At 46.8% G+C, this 21,132-nt stretch overlaps 1 protein-coding gene across 3 annotated transcripts in view; it reads left to right on the top strand.

Moving 5' to 3' along the window:
* CFAP410 (cilia and flagella associated protein 410) overlaps positions 1 to 21,132 on the top strand; it is a 207,920-nt gene that overhangs the window by 159,353 nt on the left and 27,435 nt on the right. For all 3 annotated transcript variants that reach the window (XM_075317781.1, XM_075317783.1, XM_075317782.1), the window contains one exon: positions 17,185 to 17,362. In XM_075317781.1, coding sequence (XP_075173896.1) covers positions 17,185 to 17,362 — 178 coding nt within the window. The remainder of the gene's footprint in view (positions 1 to 17,184; positions 17,363 to 21,132) is intronic.

Below are 21,132 nucleotides of genomic sequence, written 5' to 3'. Positions count from 1 at the left end.
TTTTTAAGGAACACAGCCCATATAAAAATCATGCCAGGTAGAAACAGTGTAACCTAACAATAAAAAAAATCTTCTATTTTATTTATTTTTTTTTTTTTTTGTTTTTGCAGTGATGGGGCATTGTGCACTTTTGGAGTGGCCTATGCCATAAACAAAAGTGAATCTTTTATCAAATGTTACTTTGAGCTGTATACACCTGGTATGATTTCTGTATAAGCTGTATACACCTGGTGTGATTTCTGTATTGGCTGTATACACCTGGTGTGATTTCTGTATGGGCTGTATACATCTGGTGTGATTTCTGTATGGGCTGTATACACCTGGTATGATTTCTGTATGAGCTGTAAACACCCGGTATGATTTTTCTATGTGCGACGTTCCCTATTATGAATATTTGTGCAGGGTGATCGGTGTTTTGTGGGTGACAGATTTCCTTTTAAAAATGTCGAGGGGGCGGAGCTGGACATGACTGAGTAAGGACGTGGTTCTCTGGAGCTCCTTTATACAATCCCCCATAACGCCGGCTATTACATATAAAATGGGCAAATCCTCTGCCAAAAAGAGCAAGCCCTGTACCCCAGGACGCCCCCCTGCACCCCTAAATAATATTGGAGCTTACTTCACCCGCTCCAGGGAGTCTGGGGCAACTTTGCAGCCGGGTCAGGAATTGCGGCCTGCAGAGTCTGAACTGGACCCTGTCCTTGTGCCTGTCCTGATGCCTGAGGACACAGCAATGCTGGAGACCCAGAAGAGGGCCGAAGCAGCGGAGACCCCCCCATGATTCGAGGGGACCCACCGGGGGACCCACAGCGGCGGTGAGCAAAATACAAAGCCCCGCGGCGGGAGAAGCGGTGAAGCTACAGGCGCCATTCCAAGATGGCGCCCGCCTACTTGAAACGCAGCCTGAGGGTCCGGTGCTGGAAGACAGGGCACTCGCGGCCGCAACCTCGCCTGCCTCACGCTCCGCTGCATCGCTGATGGGAGTGATGAGTCCTCACAACCTACCCGCAGCTGGTGTCAGCGGAGTCAGGAAGATCTCGGCGTGCGAGCGTGGACTGCACACGGGATCGGGCTCAGGTGATGACTCACCGCTCCAGCCCCGGGCACAGAAGAAGTAGGCGCCGCGCAGAGCGGCTGAAGTCCAGATGCTGAAAGCCCAGTATGCAGGAATCGTGGATACAGGAGAGGAGGGAGCAGCAGCTACTCCTAAAGGACTGCCTGGCTACAGGCCTCAGGTGCAGGGTTGGAGGGGGGACCTACTGAAAGGGGCCCATATCAGTAGTAGTAACAGCAACACAAGCCACACTCCCTTATCAGGGGACACACAACCCTTAGGGGGACCTGAGAATGGAGGGGGACCGCTTGAGTCCAGGGAGACAGCCACTGAGTTCTGGGGGATGCCCCAGACGGAAGTACCTTCCACCTCCCCAGATAGTTGGTGCACAGGATCCTCCTGGGCTGAGAGCCTGGTAGGTACAGACGGGGTTCCAGAGGGGGGTACATTGATGCCCATGAACAGAGGGCCCATGGTGTTGGGGCAGCCCCACTTCGTCTTGTGGCCATGCCACCGTCATGGAGGGGCATAAACAATCCCCAAAGTACACAGCAAATGATATTTGGTCCAGCTATACAGGAATCTTTCTGTGCATATCCCAATATGTCTCACGCTGCCGCCTCGACAAGTGAAGATCGCCCGGCGTCTTTGGCAGATTTGCGATCACTGTTACAAGCGATCCCCACCAAGAATGACATTGCAGCACTGGCTAATCAAGTGGTGGTGGAATGTAAACAAGAATTTATCCAACTGTGATCTGATTTCTCCTCACTCACCCATAGGGTTGATACCTTTACCGAGCAGCAATCAAATTCTCAAGTCTCTATTCAATCTATCCAAGAGACAGTAAAGAATCAGTCCAAGCAATTATTTACCCTTCAACAACACGTTGATGATCAGGAGAACAGATATAGAAGGAACAATTTACGAATCAGAGGCCTTCCTGAATAAATAGCTGCTCCTGACATCCCCGTCGTCCTCCGTTCCATCGTTCCATTTTTAATAATTTGTTAAGGAAGCCGCCGAGTACCCCTCTAGAGCTCGATAGAGCTCACAGGTCTCTGCGTCCCCCAGATCCGGAAGACTCCCGCCTAAGGGATGTGGTGTGCAGGGTGCATTTCTTTGCTGCAAAGGAGGCTATTCTGCAGGCAGCCAGGAAGAAACCGAACTTGTCATACAATGGTTCTGCCATCCGCATAATGCCAGATCTCTCCAGGCACACCCTAGCCCAACGTGCTACTCTTAAGCCCCTTCTGGATGTTTTAAAAGAAAAGGGACTTCCGTTCCGGTGGGGATTTCCATTCTCATTATTGGTTCAGAAGGACTCTCAAAGGCGGGTCCTGCGCTCCCCGGAGGACTTCCCGGTGTTCACCATGAGCCTGAGCCTACCTACAATCTCTATTGCAGCCTGGCCGACTACTCTGCTCCAGCCCTTGGCCCCCAGGGACAGAATCACCTCTACCAGACCAACCCCACCCTCTGGGTCCAATAGGGGGCTGCCCCCGAGAGAACGGGGCCGTGGGGCGGGACGCCCTCGCTACCCGACATAGAGAGGCTCTGAGGCCGCGTGCGCCTTTATGACCTATTCTACATACAGTTATTTACAGTTATTTACAACTAAGTGACTTTCACCTGTTGCGTTTAAACCTATTCATTGCCCGTAATACATCAGCCATTAATTCCTTTGCCGGTGCTTATGGTTATCTTTAATGTTTTTAGTATATCCAGAGTTCTGCTTGGTTATGTCTGACATCCTTTTTCCCCAAATAGGTTGGGATCCTCTGTCCTGCCGAGAAAAGGCGGATATGTTCCCTAGGAACGTTTGTTCGGACTTAGTTCATTATACAAAGTTTTGTGCTCTGATGTTCTCTTTGTTTTCTTCTCTGCTATACTCTACTTATCTCAAACCTCTTCTTCCTCCCTCTCTTGGCGGCCGGGCTGATCGTGTTCGATCCCCTTTCTCATATATCTCTAATGTCTCACTCTCTTATAGATGGCGGACCTGACTATCGCTTCTTTTAACGCCAGGGGCCTCCATGTTCCGGAGAAATGAACACAGATACTGTACCACTTCCATAAGCGGAAGGTGAGCATGGTGTGTTTCCAGGAGACCCACTTCAAACAAGGGCATGCCCCCATTCTCAAAAATAGTATTATCAGACATGGGTATCCTCAGAAAACCCGGATTCCCAATCTAAAGGGGTGGCGATTGCCATCCATAAATCCCTCCCACATCAAATCCTAAAATGCATGACTGACAGTCTTGGACGGTATATCATCCTGTCGCTGAAGGTAGGGGATCAAACACTAACAGTTATTAACGCATATGCTCCAAACCAAAAGCAAGACAGCTTCGTCACTCGTCTGGTAGACGCTGCGGTCCCTCTGATACAGGGTACAGTAATTTTTTGTGGCGACCTCAATGTCACCGTCGACCCCACATTGGACAACTCCAGGGGGAAATCTAACATTGCTTACACCACCATCAAACGTATCAAAAATGCTTTATTGCGCATTCAACTGTTCGACACCTGGAGACTGAAACACCCGTCCGACAGGGATTATAGTTTCTATTCCCATACTCAAGACTCATACAGTCGCATAGACTATATACTTTTACAACATAACGCTCTACCCTGGATTCAGCACACTGGGATGGATAACATACTATGGTCGGACCATGCGCCGGTCTATTGTACAATTGAGATCCCCTCCCTCCCGCCCCCCAGAGGTTCGTGGCGGCTGAATGAGTTGTTGCTGCTGGATGAGCTATGTGTTTCCGACGTTCAGACCTCTATCACAGGGTTCGCAGCAGACCACTTAACTGATGACACAGCCCCCACTTATAAGTGGGAAGCATTGAAATGTGTCATACGGGGTATTTTTATTAAACATGGGTCCCAAATCAAAAAAGAACGGGCCCAAGACATAGTAAAAGCCCTTCGTAAGGTCTCTGAACGGGAGCTCATCCACAAGCGAGCCCTATCGGCCACGAACTTACAAGCCCTTATACAGGCCAGGATGGAGGTTAAAAAGTTGTTGGATTCCTCATATAAGCGCCTAATACAGGTAGGGAAAGAGAGGTTTTATGAGTTTGGAGATAAGCCAGGCAGATTGCTGGCCAATGCATTGAGAGAGGGAAGAGCCCACACCCTTATACCTTGCATCAAGAACTCACGTGACGAACTACTCTATGCCACCCCTGACATCTCCAACACGTTTCATGATTACTATTCCAAGCTATATAATTTGCCTATCGAACCCTCTGAGTCGAGTGACGAATGCCCCTCAATACCCTCACTCTTTAAGCTCCTTAGTAGCTCCACAATTGAGGACCTGGAAAGTACATTTTTATTGAATGATCTGTTGATGGTGATCCATGACACACCGGGTAATAAGAGTCCTGGACCTGATGGATTCCCCGCCAAAATCTATAAAGCCGTCTCGGAACAGTTAGTACCTTTTAATGCTCCTCTCTTTCAACTCAATCTCTGACTCTGCCCCTTTCCTGCCCTACTCAACCACTGCCCATATTTCTCTGATTCGTAAGGTTGGAAAGGACCCCACAGTATGTAGCAGTTTTAGACCGATATCACGCCTTAATGTAGATTTAAAAATCTATGCCAAGCTTTTGGCAAATAGACTTGGCCCTCTGCTTCCTGACCTGATTCATCTAGATCAGGTCGGGTTTGTCCAGGGCAGAGAAGCTAGGGACAATACCATAAAGACCTTAGACCTAATCCAACACGCGCACACTAAAAAACTTTCTTTGATGTTGCTATCTTTGGATGCTTAGAGATCTTTCCACAGAGTCTCATGGCAGTCACTTTCACAGACACTGGAGCATATAGGCCTGGGACCCGTTTTCTCTTTTAAGATTATGGCCTTATATCATTCTTCGACTGCATACATTAAGATTAATGGCACTCTGTCGAGACCCTTCCCCATCTGTAATGGGACCCGGCAAGGATGCCCCTTATCACCCTTATTGTATGTGTTAGTAATGGAACACTTGTTATCGGCCATCAGGGCTAACCCAGATATTCAGGGCATTCGGGTCGCCAATCGGGAGCATAAATGTGCCGCGTTTGCCGATGATCTCCTTATTTATCTATGTAACCCTCTCACATCCCTCCCTTCCCTGCTACTGGAGCTAAACCGCTTCAGCAAATGGTCCAACTTCAAAATCAATTTTGACAAGTCGGAAGCCCTAAATATCTCTCTGCCCCACACAATGGTAAACGCCCTAAAACCAAACTTTCCCTTTAAATGGCCACCTCATGGTAGCATTGAATACCTGGGCATAAAGATTCTCTCCCACCTGACTAGGCTCTTTCAATTAAATTATCTAACCTTTCTGTCAAGACTCGAAGGAGATTTAGCCTCATGGCAAAAAGGCACTCTTTTCCCCTCACCCATGACAGCACCACGTGAGAGAGGGATCCGCCCAGCGAGGACAGGAAACCATACTGAAATAAAAGGGCGGTACCACTCCCCTTCGTCAGTTGGTTTCCTGTCCTTGATGGGAGACCTTGTTCTGGAATACGGCGGTTGAAGTAAGAAGTTTGAAGTACAGAAGCTGTATTTACCCAGCCCCGTCCGGTGTCCGGAAAAGCAGGGTGAGTCCTGCGGTGCCGTTCTTCAGGGCTGGAAGCGCCGTCCACCAGCTTTTAGGAAACCTGGTGTCCGTGCGGGGGTGTGCGGCAGGGCCCATCAGAGTTCCTGGACCGCCGCTCCGTCCTCCCCCCTTGCGCTCCCCTGCTGCCTAGGACTTCCGAATGTGGCGCACTCTGGGACGTGCGCAAGGCATGCAGGGTACAGGAGGCGTGCTTGCGTGACGTCTCCTGAAGAAGATGGCGGCGCCCATGCAGCAGCAGCAGCGGCGGTGTTTCAGGGCAGACGCTGGGCCTTGGCGTTCGCCCGCAGAATTAGTGCTTACACGCCTTATCGGTTGTACGGCCCTACGCTCAGTTGTTCAACGATAGGCCGGGTCAGGTGTTAATAGGACCCTTTCTCCCAATGGTCGCCTCTCGATTCCATAGCACGCAGGGTATAATCCTCCCTCCTTTTGCGGCCATCCTACAAATACAGGGGTAAAACAGATTCATACGTTGGAGGTTCATAGGGCCTTGCTTCTCTACATCTTAGTGACACATAGTGTGGGGAAAACAGTCCTTTTTCATAGCCCTCTCTGTAGTAGGAAAGGTCTGTGGGTGTGAAACTGCACTTTCTCTAGGTGGATTAGGGAGGCCATTGCTTAGCCTACTCATCTAGTGGGACTGCCTTCCCTGAGGGCTTAAGGGCCCTTTCCACCGGTGCGGTGTCGCCCTCCGGGCTGAGAAGACGCAGGTATCTATTGACCGGATTTGTAGGACCGCTACCTGGTCTTCACATTCTCCTTTTTCTTCCATCACTATCGGTTGGATCTATCCTCCTCGGCTGATCTCTCGTTTGTAGAAGGGTGCTTGAGACGTTGGTCCCTCCCTAATACGTTATTCTCTGGAAATCTCTCACGTGGTGCTATCATGGGTGAGGGGAAAACACCTCGGTTACTTACGGGTAGCCGGATTTTCCAAAACCCATGACAGCACCCATATAATTCCTCCCTTTTCACCCTTAGTGTGCACTATTCTGGGTGTGCATGTGTGTGTGTTATAGTTGGTGATAGAGTTAAGTTCTAACGTTTGTTGGAGGTCCTCTCAATTCTCGGTAATCAACTGACGAAGGGGAGAGGTACCGCCCTTTTATTTCAAAATGGTTTCCTGTCCTCGCTGGGCGGATCCCTCTCTCACGTGGTGCTGTCATGGGTTTTTGAAAAAACGGCTACCGGTAAGTAACCGAGGTGTTTCGTGGTTTGGCAGGATCAGCACTCTCAGGATGACCGCCCTGCCGCGATTGCTGTACCTGGTACAGACGGTTCCGGTTTATATTCCGGCAGCATATTGGGCCAATATACAACGCATATTCAATCAATTTGTCTGGTCAAAGAAGCGCGCTTGCTTGGGATGCAGCGTCTTAACCAGGACCAAAAACGCGGGAGAAACAGGTCTGCCCGATTGTAGGCGATATTATATGGCAGCCGCCTATGCCAGGGTCTTGGACCTTTTGCACTGCTCTAGGTCTAAGCTTTGAGTTTGCCTGGCGCAGGACCTTTATCGACATCGACCTTGCCGTGGACCTGGTCCCTCCTCATCAAACATAAAATTGAGATGTCCTATAGTACCAAACAAACATTAAGAACGATACACTCTATATCATCACCCAACCTCATGATCCAGCCTAGAGGACCCCTTATTCCATTAACTGACAACCCGGAGTTTCTACCGGAAGCATCGTCTAACAATTTTCTGGGAAGCACGAAACTAAACCCCCTGAGATTAAATCAGGTAGCTCCGGGAGGATCCCTTCTTCCACTCCGGGAGATTGTAGAGAACCGCAACTTCAAACTGCGGTTTCATTTTGAATATGTCCAACTCATACATTTCATAACCTCCCAAGACACTGACATGGCTCACCATTCGCCCCAAACGTCTTTTGAAAACCTTTGTAGTGGGTCCTCTGATACGCGCCATACAATCTCAAAGGTGTACAAATATATGACGAACGCGGCCGAGACGTCTCCCCCCCGCTTTTGTACGGCATGGGAAGCAGAGCTTAATCAGACGTTCCCTGGGAATCAGTGGGAACGTTGCTTCCATCTGACCCATAGGTCCTTGGTGGCCACCAGGATGCAAGAAACCAGCTATAAAATACTTTCTAGATGGTATAGGGTCCCAGCATCTCTTCATGCATGGTGTCCCGACATTCCTGATACGTGCTGGTACTGTGGAGCGCAGGGGGGCACTATGTCACATATCTGGTGGTACTGCCCGAGCTTGTCGGTCTTTTGGAACAAAATACTAGTGGCTGTTCATGAGGTCACCGGGATTGTAGTCCCAAGTCGCCCAGAAGCAGTTTTATTGTACATCTTTAATGTATCCGAAAAGGTCTATAAAAAATCCATCTTAGGCCATCTTCTCCAGGCAGCCAAGACAGTGATTCCACGACGCTGGAAGGACTCTGCCCCCCCCTTCGCTAAATGAGTGGGTAATGGAGGTAAATGTGATCCACCGTATGTAGGTGGTGATGGCCCAGTCACGCGGGCAGACGGTAGAGACAGCCACCAAATTGTTTCAGTGGGAATCATTTCTGTCTAGTGAAAAATATTTGGAACTAATGTAACTCCCGAAGAACAGACACCCTGGCCCCTTTTTCTCCAGACGACATTCACCATCCTTTCGAAAAGTCTTGGTCCAACGGACAATGTATCAGTCCCGGTCGTCGCGTCCTACTTCCTATCTTTCCTCCTTTCTATCCGACTTACTCTATCTTCCCTACATCTCATGACTGCTACTCTTCTCTACCTTTCTTCTTTGTGTTACTGTCTCTTACTGTTTAAAATGAAGATCCATGTATTAATGCAATCATTTAGAATCCATTATGACTCCTACGACAGTTTAATATCGTTCAGATGTTTGATGAAGACTACAGTTAGGTCCAGAAATATTTGGACAGTGACACAAGTTTTGTTATTTTAGCTGTTTACAAAAACATGTTCAGAAATACAATTATATATATAATATGGGCTGAAAGTGCACACTCCCACCTGCAATATGAGAGTTTTCACATCCAAATCGGAGAAAGGGTTTAGGAATCATAGCTCTGTAATGCATAGCCTCCTCTTTTTCAAGGGACCAAAAGTAATTGGACAAGGGACTCTAAGGGCTGCAATTAACTCTGAAGGCGTCTCCCTCGTTAACCTGTAATCAATGAAGTAGTTAAAAGGTCTGGGGTTGATTACAGGTGTGTGGTTTTGCATTTGGAAGCTGTTGCTGTGACCAGACAACATGCGGTCTAAGGAACTCTCAATTGAGGTGAAGCAGAACATCCTGAGGCTGAAAAAAAAGAAAAAATCCATCAGAGAGATAGCAGACATGCTTGGAGTAGCAAAATCAACAGTCGTTTACATTCTGAGAAAAAAGGAATTGACTGGTGAGCTTGGGAACTCAAAAAGGCCTGGGCGTCCACGGATGGCAACAGTGGTGGATGATCGCCGCATACTTTCTTTGGTGAAGAAGAACCCGTTCACAACATCAACTGAAGTCCAGAACACTCTCAGTGAAGTAGGTGTATCTGTCTCTAAGTCAACAGTAAAGAGAAGACTCCATGAAAGTAAATACAAAGGGTTCACATCTAGATGCAAACCATTCATCAATTCCAAAAATAGACAGGCCAGAGTTAAATTTGCTGAAAAACACCTCATGAAGCCAGCTCAGTTCTGGAAAAGTATTCTATGGACAGATGAGACAAAGATCAACCTGTACCAGAATGATGGGAAGAAAAAAGTTTGGAGAAGAAAGGGAACGGCACATAATCCAAGGCACACCACATCCTCTGTAAAACATGGTGGAGGCAACGTGATGGCATGGACATGCATGGCTTTCAATGGCACTGGGTCACTTGTGTTTATTGATGACATAACAGCAGAGTAGCCGGATGAATTCTGAAGTGTACCGGGATATACTTTCAGCCCAGATTCAGCCAAATGCCGCAAAGTTGATCGGACGGCGCTTCATAGTACAGATGGACAATGACCCCAAGCATACAGCCAAAGCTACCCAGGAGTTCATGAGTGCAAAAAAGTGGAACATTCTGCAATGGCCAAGTCAATCACCAGATCTTAACCCAATTGAGCATGCATTTCACTTGCTCAAATCCAGACTTAAGACGGAAAAACCCACAAACAAGCAAGACCTGAAGGCTGCGGCTGTAAAGGCCTGGCAAAGCATTAAGAAGGAGGAAACCCAGCGTTTGGTGATGTCCATGGGTTCCAGACTTAAGGCAGTGATTGCCTCCAAAGGATTCGCAACAAAATATTGAAAATAAAAATATTTTGTTTGGGTTTGGTTTATTTGTCCAATTACTTTTGACCTCCTAAAATGTGGAGTGTTTGTAAAGAAATGTGTACAATTCCTACAATTTCTATCAGATATTTTTGTTCAAACCTTCAAATTAAATGTTACAATCTGCACTTGAATTCTGTTGTAGAGGTTTCATTTCAAATCCAATGTGGTGGCATGCAGAGCCCAACTCGCGAAAATTGTGTCACTGTCCAAATATTTCTGGACCTAACTGTCTATCTATCTATCTATCTATCTATCTATCTATCTATCACAACATGGATCCATGTTCTTTTACGGTATGCTTATGAAAACTCAATAAAAATTTTAAATTGGGAATAAAAATGTCACTATAGAAACAAATATTTTGCTCCTGCATCAGGTGATTGACAGTTTGTTGACATAGACCAATAATCCGCAGCAGTGTAAATGCACCTTAAAGAGCAACTTAATGTTTTAGAAATTATTTTATATGTTTTAGGGTAATTAATTTTGATCTGAGGGGAACCTGGTCCTGAGTCCCCCACAATTGTTCCAAAGACCTATTAGGAAAGTGCAGGAGAGGAGACAGAGCAGCACGGATTCAGTAGTAAGTAAGAGTCCTGTCTCCTGAGCCGTGCACTTCACCTATGGGGGTCTCAGGACATATTACTGCAACAGTCTAAGAATTAATGGACCTTTTTGATGACCCTTCTTTTGAGAATGCTAGAGCATGGTGCATGCTGGGATACTCGAAAGAAGCGTTATCATGGGGCAGAGACTGCAGTCACTGCCGCTCCCTGAAATGAAGCGTCATCAAGGGACAGGATAGGAAATTATTAATACAAGTATATTAAAAAAAATTATATTTTGGCACTAAATAGATAGGGATTTAGAATGAAAATTACTTTGCCTTCGGGCTAAACCTTTAAGCTACTCTTTAAATGTTTACTAGTGCAGCTACTAGCAAATTAATCAGTACTGTGGTATCTAGTTTGATGATAGTTGGTAACAACAATTTCAATCATCTCCTTACCATTGTTAAGGTATACAAATTTATATAATATGGGCTAACCTGACATTGAAAGTGATAGCTGTATAACGTTGGTGATGTGTCATGTATTGACAGTTGTTCTCAGGCTGTATTTCTGTACTGGCAATTGTTCTGGTGATGCAGTCATGTACTGACAGTGGTTCTGGGGCTGTATTTCTGTACTGATGATTGTTCTGGTGATGTAGGCATGTACTGATGGTTGTTCTTGTGATGTATTTATGTACGAACGTAGGTACGCAGCATGTAGCGTTTTTTGAGCGTCGGAATCCTTTTTTTTTTTCTACTGCACATGCTCAGCTCTTGTGTTTAATAATTGAAATCAATGTGTCTCTCTCTCGGCGGCCTAACGATCAGCTGATCGCCCGGCGGCTGGGTTTTGAGAGCGATCAGCTGACTTTTGAGAACGATCATCTGATCGCTCGGCAACTGTGAACAATCAGGTTATCGCCCAGCGGCCGGCCGCCGGGTGATCAGCTGATCGTTCACAATAGCCAGCTGCTGGTAAAACAATTAAAAAAACAAACAAACAATGGATCGTTGATTTGCAGCATCAGTCACATCAGTTGTGCCACTATCTGCAACACATCGGTTGTATCAGTCACACAACTGATTGTGACAAATGCAAAACAACGCAAGTGTGAAAGCAGCCTTACCAGTAGGGAGCGTTACAACTTAAAGTGCCTAGGGCAGCATGAATGCCAAATACGGCTCTGTGCCCGCTCCTTGCCCCTTTGACAAATGTGGCCCATCCTCATCACCATCCTGTAGTAATGTGCCCATCCTTTAGTAATGTGCTCCCTCCTTGACCCCATCCTGTAGTAATGTGCCCATCCTTTAGTAATGTGCTCCCTCCTTGACCCCATCCTGTGGTAATGTGCCCCATCCTTGTCCCCATCCTGTAGTAATGTACCCCATACTGTAGTAATGTGCCCATCATTGTCACCTTTTACAAATGAGCCCTGCCCATGCAAGTCCTCTTCTTGTAGTAATGTCCCATTTACTGATCCTCTTCTTGAGGCAATGGCCCATCCTGGTCCCCTATTGTGCCACTCTGCGCACACACACACACACACACACACACACACACTAGCAATATCTCATCCTGGTCCCCTATTTTGCCATTCTACACTCACACACACAGTAGCATTGTCCCATTTTGGTATGCTATTGTGCCATTCTACACACCCGCACTAGCTATGTCCCATCTTTGTCCCCTATTGTGCCATTCCATTCTACACACGCACACGCACACACACACACACACACAAAAACATTTTCACCTATCATCCATTCTCTCGGCATCCTCTTCCCTGCTTATTGAGAATCGTGGCCACTGTCAGTGCTTCATCTGAAATTCAGATAAACGTTTTGCCCTTGCGCAGAGTCAAGCTCTCTCTGCACTATTCCAATGGTGACCGCCGGCCAATCAGATACATGCAGGTGACAACATACATATCAGATATTTGCCTCTGATTTGGTCAGCGGCTGCCATTAGAATAGTGCAGAGAGAACTTGACTCTGTGCAGCGGCTGTAAAATGTTTATCTGAAATAAAGTAGTGGGGGCTGCGGCCAATGCACCAGCCGCAATCGTCAAGGGGGGCACGTGCCTGTGGGCTCAAGAAGCAACCTGAGGGGCCGCATGTGGCCCGTGAGCCGTGTGTTTGAGACCTCTGGACTACAGTATCTAGCAGTTCTGAGATGATTGGCATTCTTTGTGTCTTTGTTTTTACCCTTATCTGTAGAGGAGGAGCTTCACTACCTATATTATAATCAACAAACAAGCAGAAATCAGAGTATATTGTATCAAATAGTTTTTATTTTACAAAAATATTTTCTTAAAAATATTTATTTAATCCAAATCGCTAAAAAACATAAAAAAAATCAAGAAAAACATCACTTAAAAACACACTTTGTAGCTGAAGTGAAGCTCATCTCAACTATTAGCCTAGATTCGTTGATCAGGAATGGAATAGACATATATAGGACATTTCATAACTTTCCCAAATGTTTATGAAAACATTCATCACATACTGCATTGAACCGCTGTACCCAATCTAATATATAAAGCTGTGTGTATGTATGTCTGCTAAAGGAATCCGCACCGTCGCATTTACAATCACGAAATTTTGCACAGACACTCCATGTGACCCAGGGAACGTCATAGACTATGTTTTGACGGGAAAATGTAACCCTACGTTTTACAGTTACTCTCCAAAATCCTGCCTCCATTAAACTGAATGGAGGTGGGAGCTATAGGCTATTAATGGCAACTGTCAGTGGTTGCTATAGGAACAAAATAAACTGTTAGTATAAGAAGCTTATGTGTGAGGTAATAAGATGTCGGTGGGGAGACGGATAGAGAGAGACAGACAGAGACAGACTGGGAAAGAGACAGACAGAGAGACAGAGACAGACAGGCAAAGAGATAGCTCCGGAAAGAGACAGACGGGGGAAAGAGACAGACGGGGGAAAGAGACAGACGGGGGAAAGAGACAGACGGGGGAAAGAGACAGACGGGGGAAAGAGACAGCCCTGGAAAGAGACAGACGGACACACAGATAGCTCTGGAAAGAGACAGACGGGGGAAAGAGACAGACGGGGGAAAGAGACAGACGGGGGAAAGAGACAGACGGGGGAAAGAGACAGACGGGGAAAGAGACAGACGGGGGAAAGAGACAGACGGGGGAAAGAGACAGACGGGGGAAAGAGACAGACGGGGGAAAGAGACAGACGGGGGAAAGAGACAGACGGGGGAAAGAGACAGACGGGGGAAAGAGACAGACGGACACACACATAGAGACAGACACAGAGGTAGAAAGAGACAGACAGACACATATATGGAGACAGACTGATACAAATACAGACAGAGACATAGACACAGACAAGGAAAGAGACAGACAGCGACACACAGACAGAGACTGGGAGAGAGACATAGAGACAGTTACTATCCCAGGCAACGCCCGGGTACTACAGCTAGTCTAATATATAAAGCTCAGTGTATGTATGTATGTGTGTATGTATGTATGTATGTATGTATGTCCGCTAAACTAATTTGCACCTTCGCATTTACAATCACGAAATTTTGCACAGACACTCCATGTGACCCAGGGAACGTCATAGACTATGTTTTGACGGGAAAATTTAACCCTACACTTTACAGTTACTCTCCAAAATCCTGCCTCCATTCTGAATGGAGGTGGGAGCTACAGGCTATTAATGGCAACTGTCAGTGGTTGCTATAGGAACAAAATAAACTGTTAGCATAAGAAGCTTATGTGTGAGGTAATAAGATGTCGGTGGGGAGACGGATAGAGAGAGACAGACTGGGAAAGAGACAGACAGAGAGACAGAGACAGACAGGCAAAGAGATAGCTCTGGAAAGAGATAGACAGACAGGGAAAGAGACAGACAGGGAAAGAGACAGCCGGGGCAAAGAGACAGCCGGGGCAAAGAGACAGCCCTGGAAAGAGACAGCCCTGGAAAGAGACAGCCCTGGAAAGAGACAGCCCTGGAAAGAGACAGCCCTGGAAAGAGACAGACAGACACACACATAGAGACAGACACAGAGGTAGAAAGAGACAGACAGACACATAGATGGAGACAGACTGATACAAATTCAGACAGAGAGATAGAAACAGACAGAGACATAGACACAGACAAGGAAAGAGACAGACAGCGACACACAGACAGAGACTGGGAGAGAGACATAGAGACAGTTACTATCCCGGGCAACGCCCGGGTACTACAGCTAGTCTAATATATAAAGCTCAGTGTATGTATGTGTGTATGTATGTATGTATGTCCGCTAAACTAATTTGCACCGTCGCATTTACAATCACGAAATTTTGCACAGACGCCTCATGTGACTCAGGGAACATCATAGACTATGTTTTGATGGGAAAATTTAACCCCGCGCTTTACAGTTACTCTCCAAAATCCTGCCTCCATTAAACTGAATGGAGGTGGGAGCTACAGGCTATTAATTGCAACTGTCAGTGGTTGCTATAGGAACAAAAAAACCTGTTAGTATAAGAAGCTTATGTGTGAGGTAATATGATGTCGGTGGGGAGACGGATAAAGAGACAGAGACAGACAGAGAGAGACAGACGGGCAAAGAGACAGATAGACAAAGAGACAGCCCTGGAAAGAGACAGCCCTGGAAAGAGACAGCCCTGGAAAGAGACAGCCCTGGAAAGAGACAGCCCTGGAAAGAGACAGATGGGGAAAGAGACAGATGGGGAAAGAGACAGATGGGGAAAGAGACAGATGGGGTAAGAGAGAGACAGACAGACACAGAAATGGAGACAGGTAGACTGATACAAATACAGACAGAGAGATAGAAACAGACAGACAGAGACATAGACACAGACAGACCAAGAAAGACACAAACAGAGAGACAGACAGACAGCGACACACAGACAGAGACTGGGAGAGAGACAAATACTATCCCGGGCAACGCCCGGGTGCTACAGCTAGTTTGCTATATATTTAGAAGTCAGAGATGATCCATTTAATTCTGACTCCACAACTGCGACTCCACAGCCCTGTTGTCTTGGTGTTATATTTGACTCCCTATATCCGATGAAATCGCTCGCTTATGTCACGTACATCTCAGTAACATCTCTAGAATTCAACCTTTTCTTACTGTTGACTCTGCAAAAACGCTTAAGGGTGCTTTACACGCTGCAAGATCGCTAGCGATCTCGTTGGCGATGTAACATGCCAGATAGCACATACCATTTGCCGAGATCGCACTTGTGACCGGCACTACAAAACATGACCTATGTGCGATCTCGGAAAATCGTATCTGCGATGTGGCGCGTCACATCGCTAACGAGATCGCTAGCGATGTCGCAACGTGTAAAGCACCCTTTACTGTCGCACTGATTAATTGCTGTCTGGACTATTGCAACTCTCTACATATCGGTCTCCCTCTTACTAAACTTTCCAAGACCTCTTGACTGTATCCTCTAGGATCATATCCCTCTTCAACCACTACACTGATGCCTTTACCCTGTGGCAGACATTGCACTGGTTGCCTATCTGCTACAGAGCCCATTATAACTTATCGTTTTCACCGACAAACCTCACCACAGTTCCGCACCACCCTACATTTCCTCCCTCATCTCTGCCTATCACCCTACCTGTGCCCTCCGTTCCATTAATGACTTAAAGGGAACCTGTCAGCAGAAATTTCGCCCAAAACCTAAAAGGTTCCCCCTCTGCAGCTCCTGGGCTGCATTCTAGAAAGGTCCCTGTTATTATTGTGCCCCATGTGAGACCAAAATAAAGACTTTATAAAGTGGTACCTTTTTGTATTCAGATACTGTAAATGTGACACGGGGGCGGGCTTTCTGGTGTCCGTTATTCTGCCCCCCTGGTCCTGTATGCCGCCCCCATCGCTCCTTTCCATAGCTGATGCACCGCCCACTGCTTCAGCCATCCCCGCGCATTCCCAGTGCCAGTCTCACGGGACTGAGCAGTGTGACCGCTGGTGACGTGTGCGCAGGCAAGTGATTATGAGCGGGGCTGTGATTGTTATCAGCAAGTACCCGCCCATAATCTCGTGAGCGCGCAAACCTCACCAGCGGTCACACTGTGCTCAGGGTAGTGCTAGACTATGGGCTGCATCCAGGGATGACGTCCCTTTTGTCACGTGATAGGGGTGTGTTCAAAATACTATCACGTGACAAAAGGGACGTCATCCCTGGAAGCAGCCCATACAGTCTAGCACTATGCTGCAAGACAAAGCGGCTCTCATCACACTCCCCTCCGCACCCATGGTGCAAGGCAAAGCGGCTCCTCATCACACTGCCCCACAGCACCCATGCTGCAAGGCAAAGCGGCTTTTCATCATACTGCCTCACAGCACCCATGCTGCAAGGCAAACGGCTCCTCATCACACTGCAGCGCAAACAGCTAAAAATCATTTTCCACATGCTCTAAGGTAAAAAACTGAGTGCTAAATAGCACTACTGATTACCACTTCAGCTTACAGGGACCTGCTCTGCAGGAAATTGGATTGTTATTCAATCACTAGTAATACTGGTTTACCTATGATTAACTACAGTTACCTAAACTAAACACAAAAAATCTTCCTTCGCTCAGTGTTGCGAATTCTGTCTCATTTGTGATATTTTTCATATTTATTTGCTAGCTGTGACAGCAGAAGAGGTCTCTCATGCAATGACAGAAGGTGAAGAAATTACATCTACCCCCACTGAAATCTCCAGTGCAGAAAATGGCTCCCCAGGGCCCACAACAGAACATACATGTGGAGTGGTGTCCACCGAATCTGAGAGCGATTTACTAAACTTCAGCATGGAAGAAACAAAGTGAGTCTATAGTGATAATTGTCGTCATTAAATGATGATTCATTAGAAAATGTTCAAATCAACACTCAGTGCTATCAATCAAAGCTAATCTTTTTTTCACCTACATAAATGGCTACATTTAACTTATTGCTATTATCACATTTTTGCAAGTAAAAAGTAAGACCAAAAGAAGAAAACAGCTCACCTAAATTAGAGAGGAAGAAAAAATGGTGTGTAAGAACGCGGGATACACCTTTAGAGAAATACAAAATTGGTCTTTTTATTAACAAAGTGTGGGACACAAACACTATTAAAACCATTTAAAAAGGCATAAAAGCCTCCCTTCTCTTTGTTTGATCCCTTTAACCTCATAACAACGGCCGTACGACTTAAAGCAGTGGCAAAACAGGGTACTTATTCTGTTCCGCCGCTTTAAAGCATCAGCCCGAAAAAACCCTGTAGCACCCCCCAGCGACCGAAAATCTCGGGGGTTTCAGCTAGCTGAGACCCCCAGATTATGAATCGGGGTGTTTTTTTTGGACCCCGATAATGTGATCGCCAGTATACACCGTATACTGACGATCACATAAAAAAAAAAGAAATGGCCGGTAAAACTGATTTCTTTTTCATCTGACGTGATCAAACATGTCAGATGAGAAAGAAATATAAGCCCCTAGTGCCCCCAAGGCCCCTGGTACCGGAGAGTCCCCCCCCACCCCTACCCCCCTCCGGAACAGTCAAAATGGCGCCGAAGCGCACCAAAAACTGCCGCCGCCGCCGGCTCTGCATTCATTTCCCTCCGATCTGAAATGATCAAACATTTCAGATCGCAAGGAAATGTCCTCCCCCTGAGCCCTCCTCTGGTCCCCCGGAGCCCCCTCCGGTTCTCCAGAGCCGCCCCCCTTCCTCCCTCCGGAGCATGCAAGATGGCGGCGCGCAGTGCACAGTAGCGCGCGGCCGCATTCATCCTGCTCTTTCTGCCGCATGCGACAGAAAAGTTGTCCCCAGGTCCCGCCAGGTCTCCCGCCATCAGCCCCCGTGAGCCCCCGGTCTTCCCCGTTACCTGGCTGCTGCTCCGTCCCCGCGATCACTCCGCCTCCTTCTGGAAATCTGGCGGCGCATGGATCCTTGCAAGCAGGGACGCTGACCTTGCTGCTGCACATGCTGCTGTACTGTGGACCGGGGGAGAGTGCGTACAGTAATCTGCAGCCACACTCCTCACATGGAGAGCCTGCTGTTCTAGAAAATGGGGGGTACGTTCTGTGAGCGTGCCCCTCATATTCTGGAATGAGGTTACTGCAGGTCACTCTGCCCTAGGTTGGACCAGGGCAGTGTGAGTGCAGTATTCTCAGATTACTGCACCCACACTGCTCATGGAGAGCTTGCTCTTCCAGAAAATGGGGGATACGTTCCCTGAACGTGCCCCCCATATTCTAGAAGGTCCAGAGTCATCGTGGGACCTCCGGAATTTGTTTATTTTCAATAACTTGGTGAAAAAGGGAATGTTTCGGGCAGTGTTTTTTCAAATACATTTTTTTTTGTCTTTATTTTTTTCTATTACTGACTGGGTTAGTGATGTCGGGTATATGTTTAGATGCCGTGACATCAATAACCCCAGGGCTTGATGCCAGGTGACATTACAGCTGGTATCAACCCCGTATATTAACCCATTTGCCACCGCACCAGGGCGCGGGATGAGCTGGGGCGAAGCGCCAGGATTGGCGCATCTAATGGATGCACCACTTCTGGGGCGGCTGCGGCCTGCTATTTTTAGGCTGGGAAGAGTCCAATAACCATGGCTCTTCCCACCCTGAGAATACCAGACCCCAGCTGTCCGCTTCACCTTGGCTGGTGATCTAATTTGGGGGGGACCCCACGTTTGTTTGGGTTTTTTTTTTTAAAAAAAAAACGCCTGGGGAGCCCTCCAAATTGATCACCAGCCAAGGTGAAGCTGTCAGCTGTGGTTTGCAGGCTACAGCTGTCTGCTTTACCCTAGCTGGCTATCAAAAATAGGGGGGAACCCACGTCGTTAATTTTAATTATTAATTTTTGGGGGGGGACTAAATACAAGGCTAGGCACCCTTTAGTGCCACATGAAAGGCACTAAAGGGCACCAGCTTAGAATATGCAGGGGGTGGGACGTTATATATTTTTGACATTTATACATTCATCCATTTTAGCATTTTAGGCTGTGCGCCCACATTCGGGGTTTACAGCGTTTTGGGCGCAGAGTGTCTTCCCTGCGTCCATAACGATGCGTTGTGCAGTAGAAGCACAGTGGAAGGATTTTTAGAAATCCCGTGCCCACTGTGCTTCTCTTCTCCGCAGCATAAACTGACCTGTGGTGCAGCTTCCCGAGCCTCAGCATGTCAATTTATGCTTCGGAGACAAGAGTGTTCTCTGCAGGTAGCATAGAGCTCCACAGCAGCCTGAACACAAATCCTGGGCATGGGCAGCTGCGTTCTCCCGTGGACAACACTCAGATCTCTGCAGGAAGGCTGACACTGGGTACTAGACGCCGTGTCACTGAATCATGGCTACATAGCCTAAAAGTGAGCAATTTGTTGCTACAGCAACATTTTTGTGAAGTACCTGTGGATTCAAAATGCATACTATACTCCTGAATAAAATCCAGTTTCCAAAATGGGGTCACTTGTGGGGGGTTTCTGCTGTATAGGTACCCAAGGGGCCCTGCAAATGTGAGATGGTGCCCGCAATTTATTTAAACTTTTCCAGAATTCAAATGGTGCTCCTTCCATTCCAAGCCCTCCCATTTATCCAAACAGATATCGCTGTCACATAGAACAGCTTCGTCAGGGGTAGAATGTGCCCACCTAAGAAATGCAGGTTTAAATAACCAAAGAATTACCTCATCAGGTGTGCTGGAACAATTACAGGCATTCAAAATCGCCGCGTAATGCATGTCTCCGGCGTCCCGGAAGTCACATGCACGCTGGCATTAGATCAGAAAGAGGCAGAGGGAGTTTTCGGCGTACCGTGCATGCGCGGGACTCCAAAAAGATGGCGGCCGCCATACAAGAAGACAGAAAAGTCGTAAGTTCCATTCAGGGAAATGCAAACATGATTTTTATCATAGATATTATGAAAATGGATCATAAATTTTGCCCCAAAGTGCAACAGGAGTGTTTACAACAGATCAATAACATGAAAACGGAGCTCAAGATGAAATAATAAGACTCCATCAGGACCCAGAGTCACCATAGGGATAAGAATGTCATAATAGGTGCCATGGCAATAATGTAATACATCAAATATGAATATAATAGGATATTTTCCCAAAATAGCAAAAGCAATCTAATATTTCCTATATGACAAAATATTACATTTGTTTACATTCTTACTTTTTTAGTTTGTTTATTTTAAATCCTACCAGGCACCATAAAATCCCCTATGGAGTCCCAACCAAAGGGTCCAACATAGAGAGTACCATCATCTCTGCTTATAAAACCCCTTAAAAAGGAGTTTCTCATTTATTCCCAATGGGGCGAGACAATTTAGCCGGAAGATCCAAGCTGATTCACGTCTGAGTAAATCCAGGGAAATACTACCACCTCTGATATTTGTTTTGATTCCTTCCAGTCCAAGAATCCTAATATTAGTTGCCCGCCCACCATGCTCCCTCAAAAAGTACATCGCCACTGAGGATATTGTCTTGCCCTAAATTATGCACAGTACAAGTTCTACTTTTAAATTAAAACATGAGTTTTACCATATAGTGTACTGGAAAATGGCAAAAAAAAATTCCAAGTGCGGACAAATTGCAAAAAAGT

The sequence above is a fragment of the Anomaloglossus baeobatrachus genome, chromosome 7, assembly GCF_048569485.1.
Source record: "Anomaloglossus baeobatrachus isolate aAnoBae1 chromosome 7, aAnoBae1.hap1, whole genome shotgun sequence".
Lineage (NCBI taxonomy): Eukaryota > Metazoa > Chordata > Amphibia > Anura > Aromobatidae > Anomaloglossus > Anomaloglossus baeobatrachus.
This window is presented reverse-complemented; position numbering and strand designations above follow the sequence as displayed.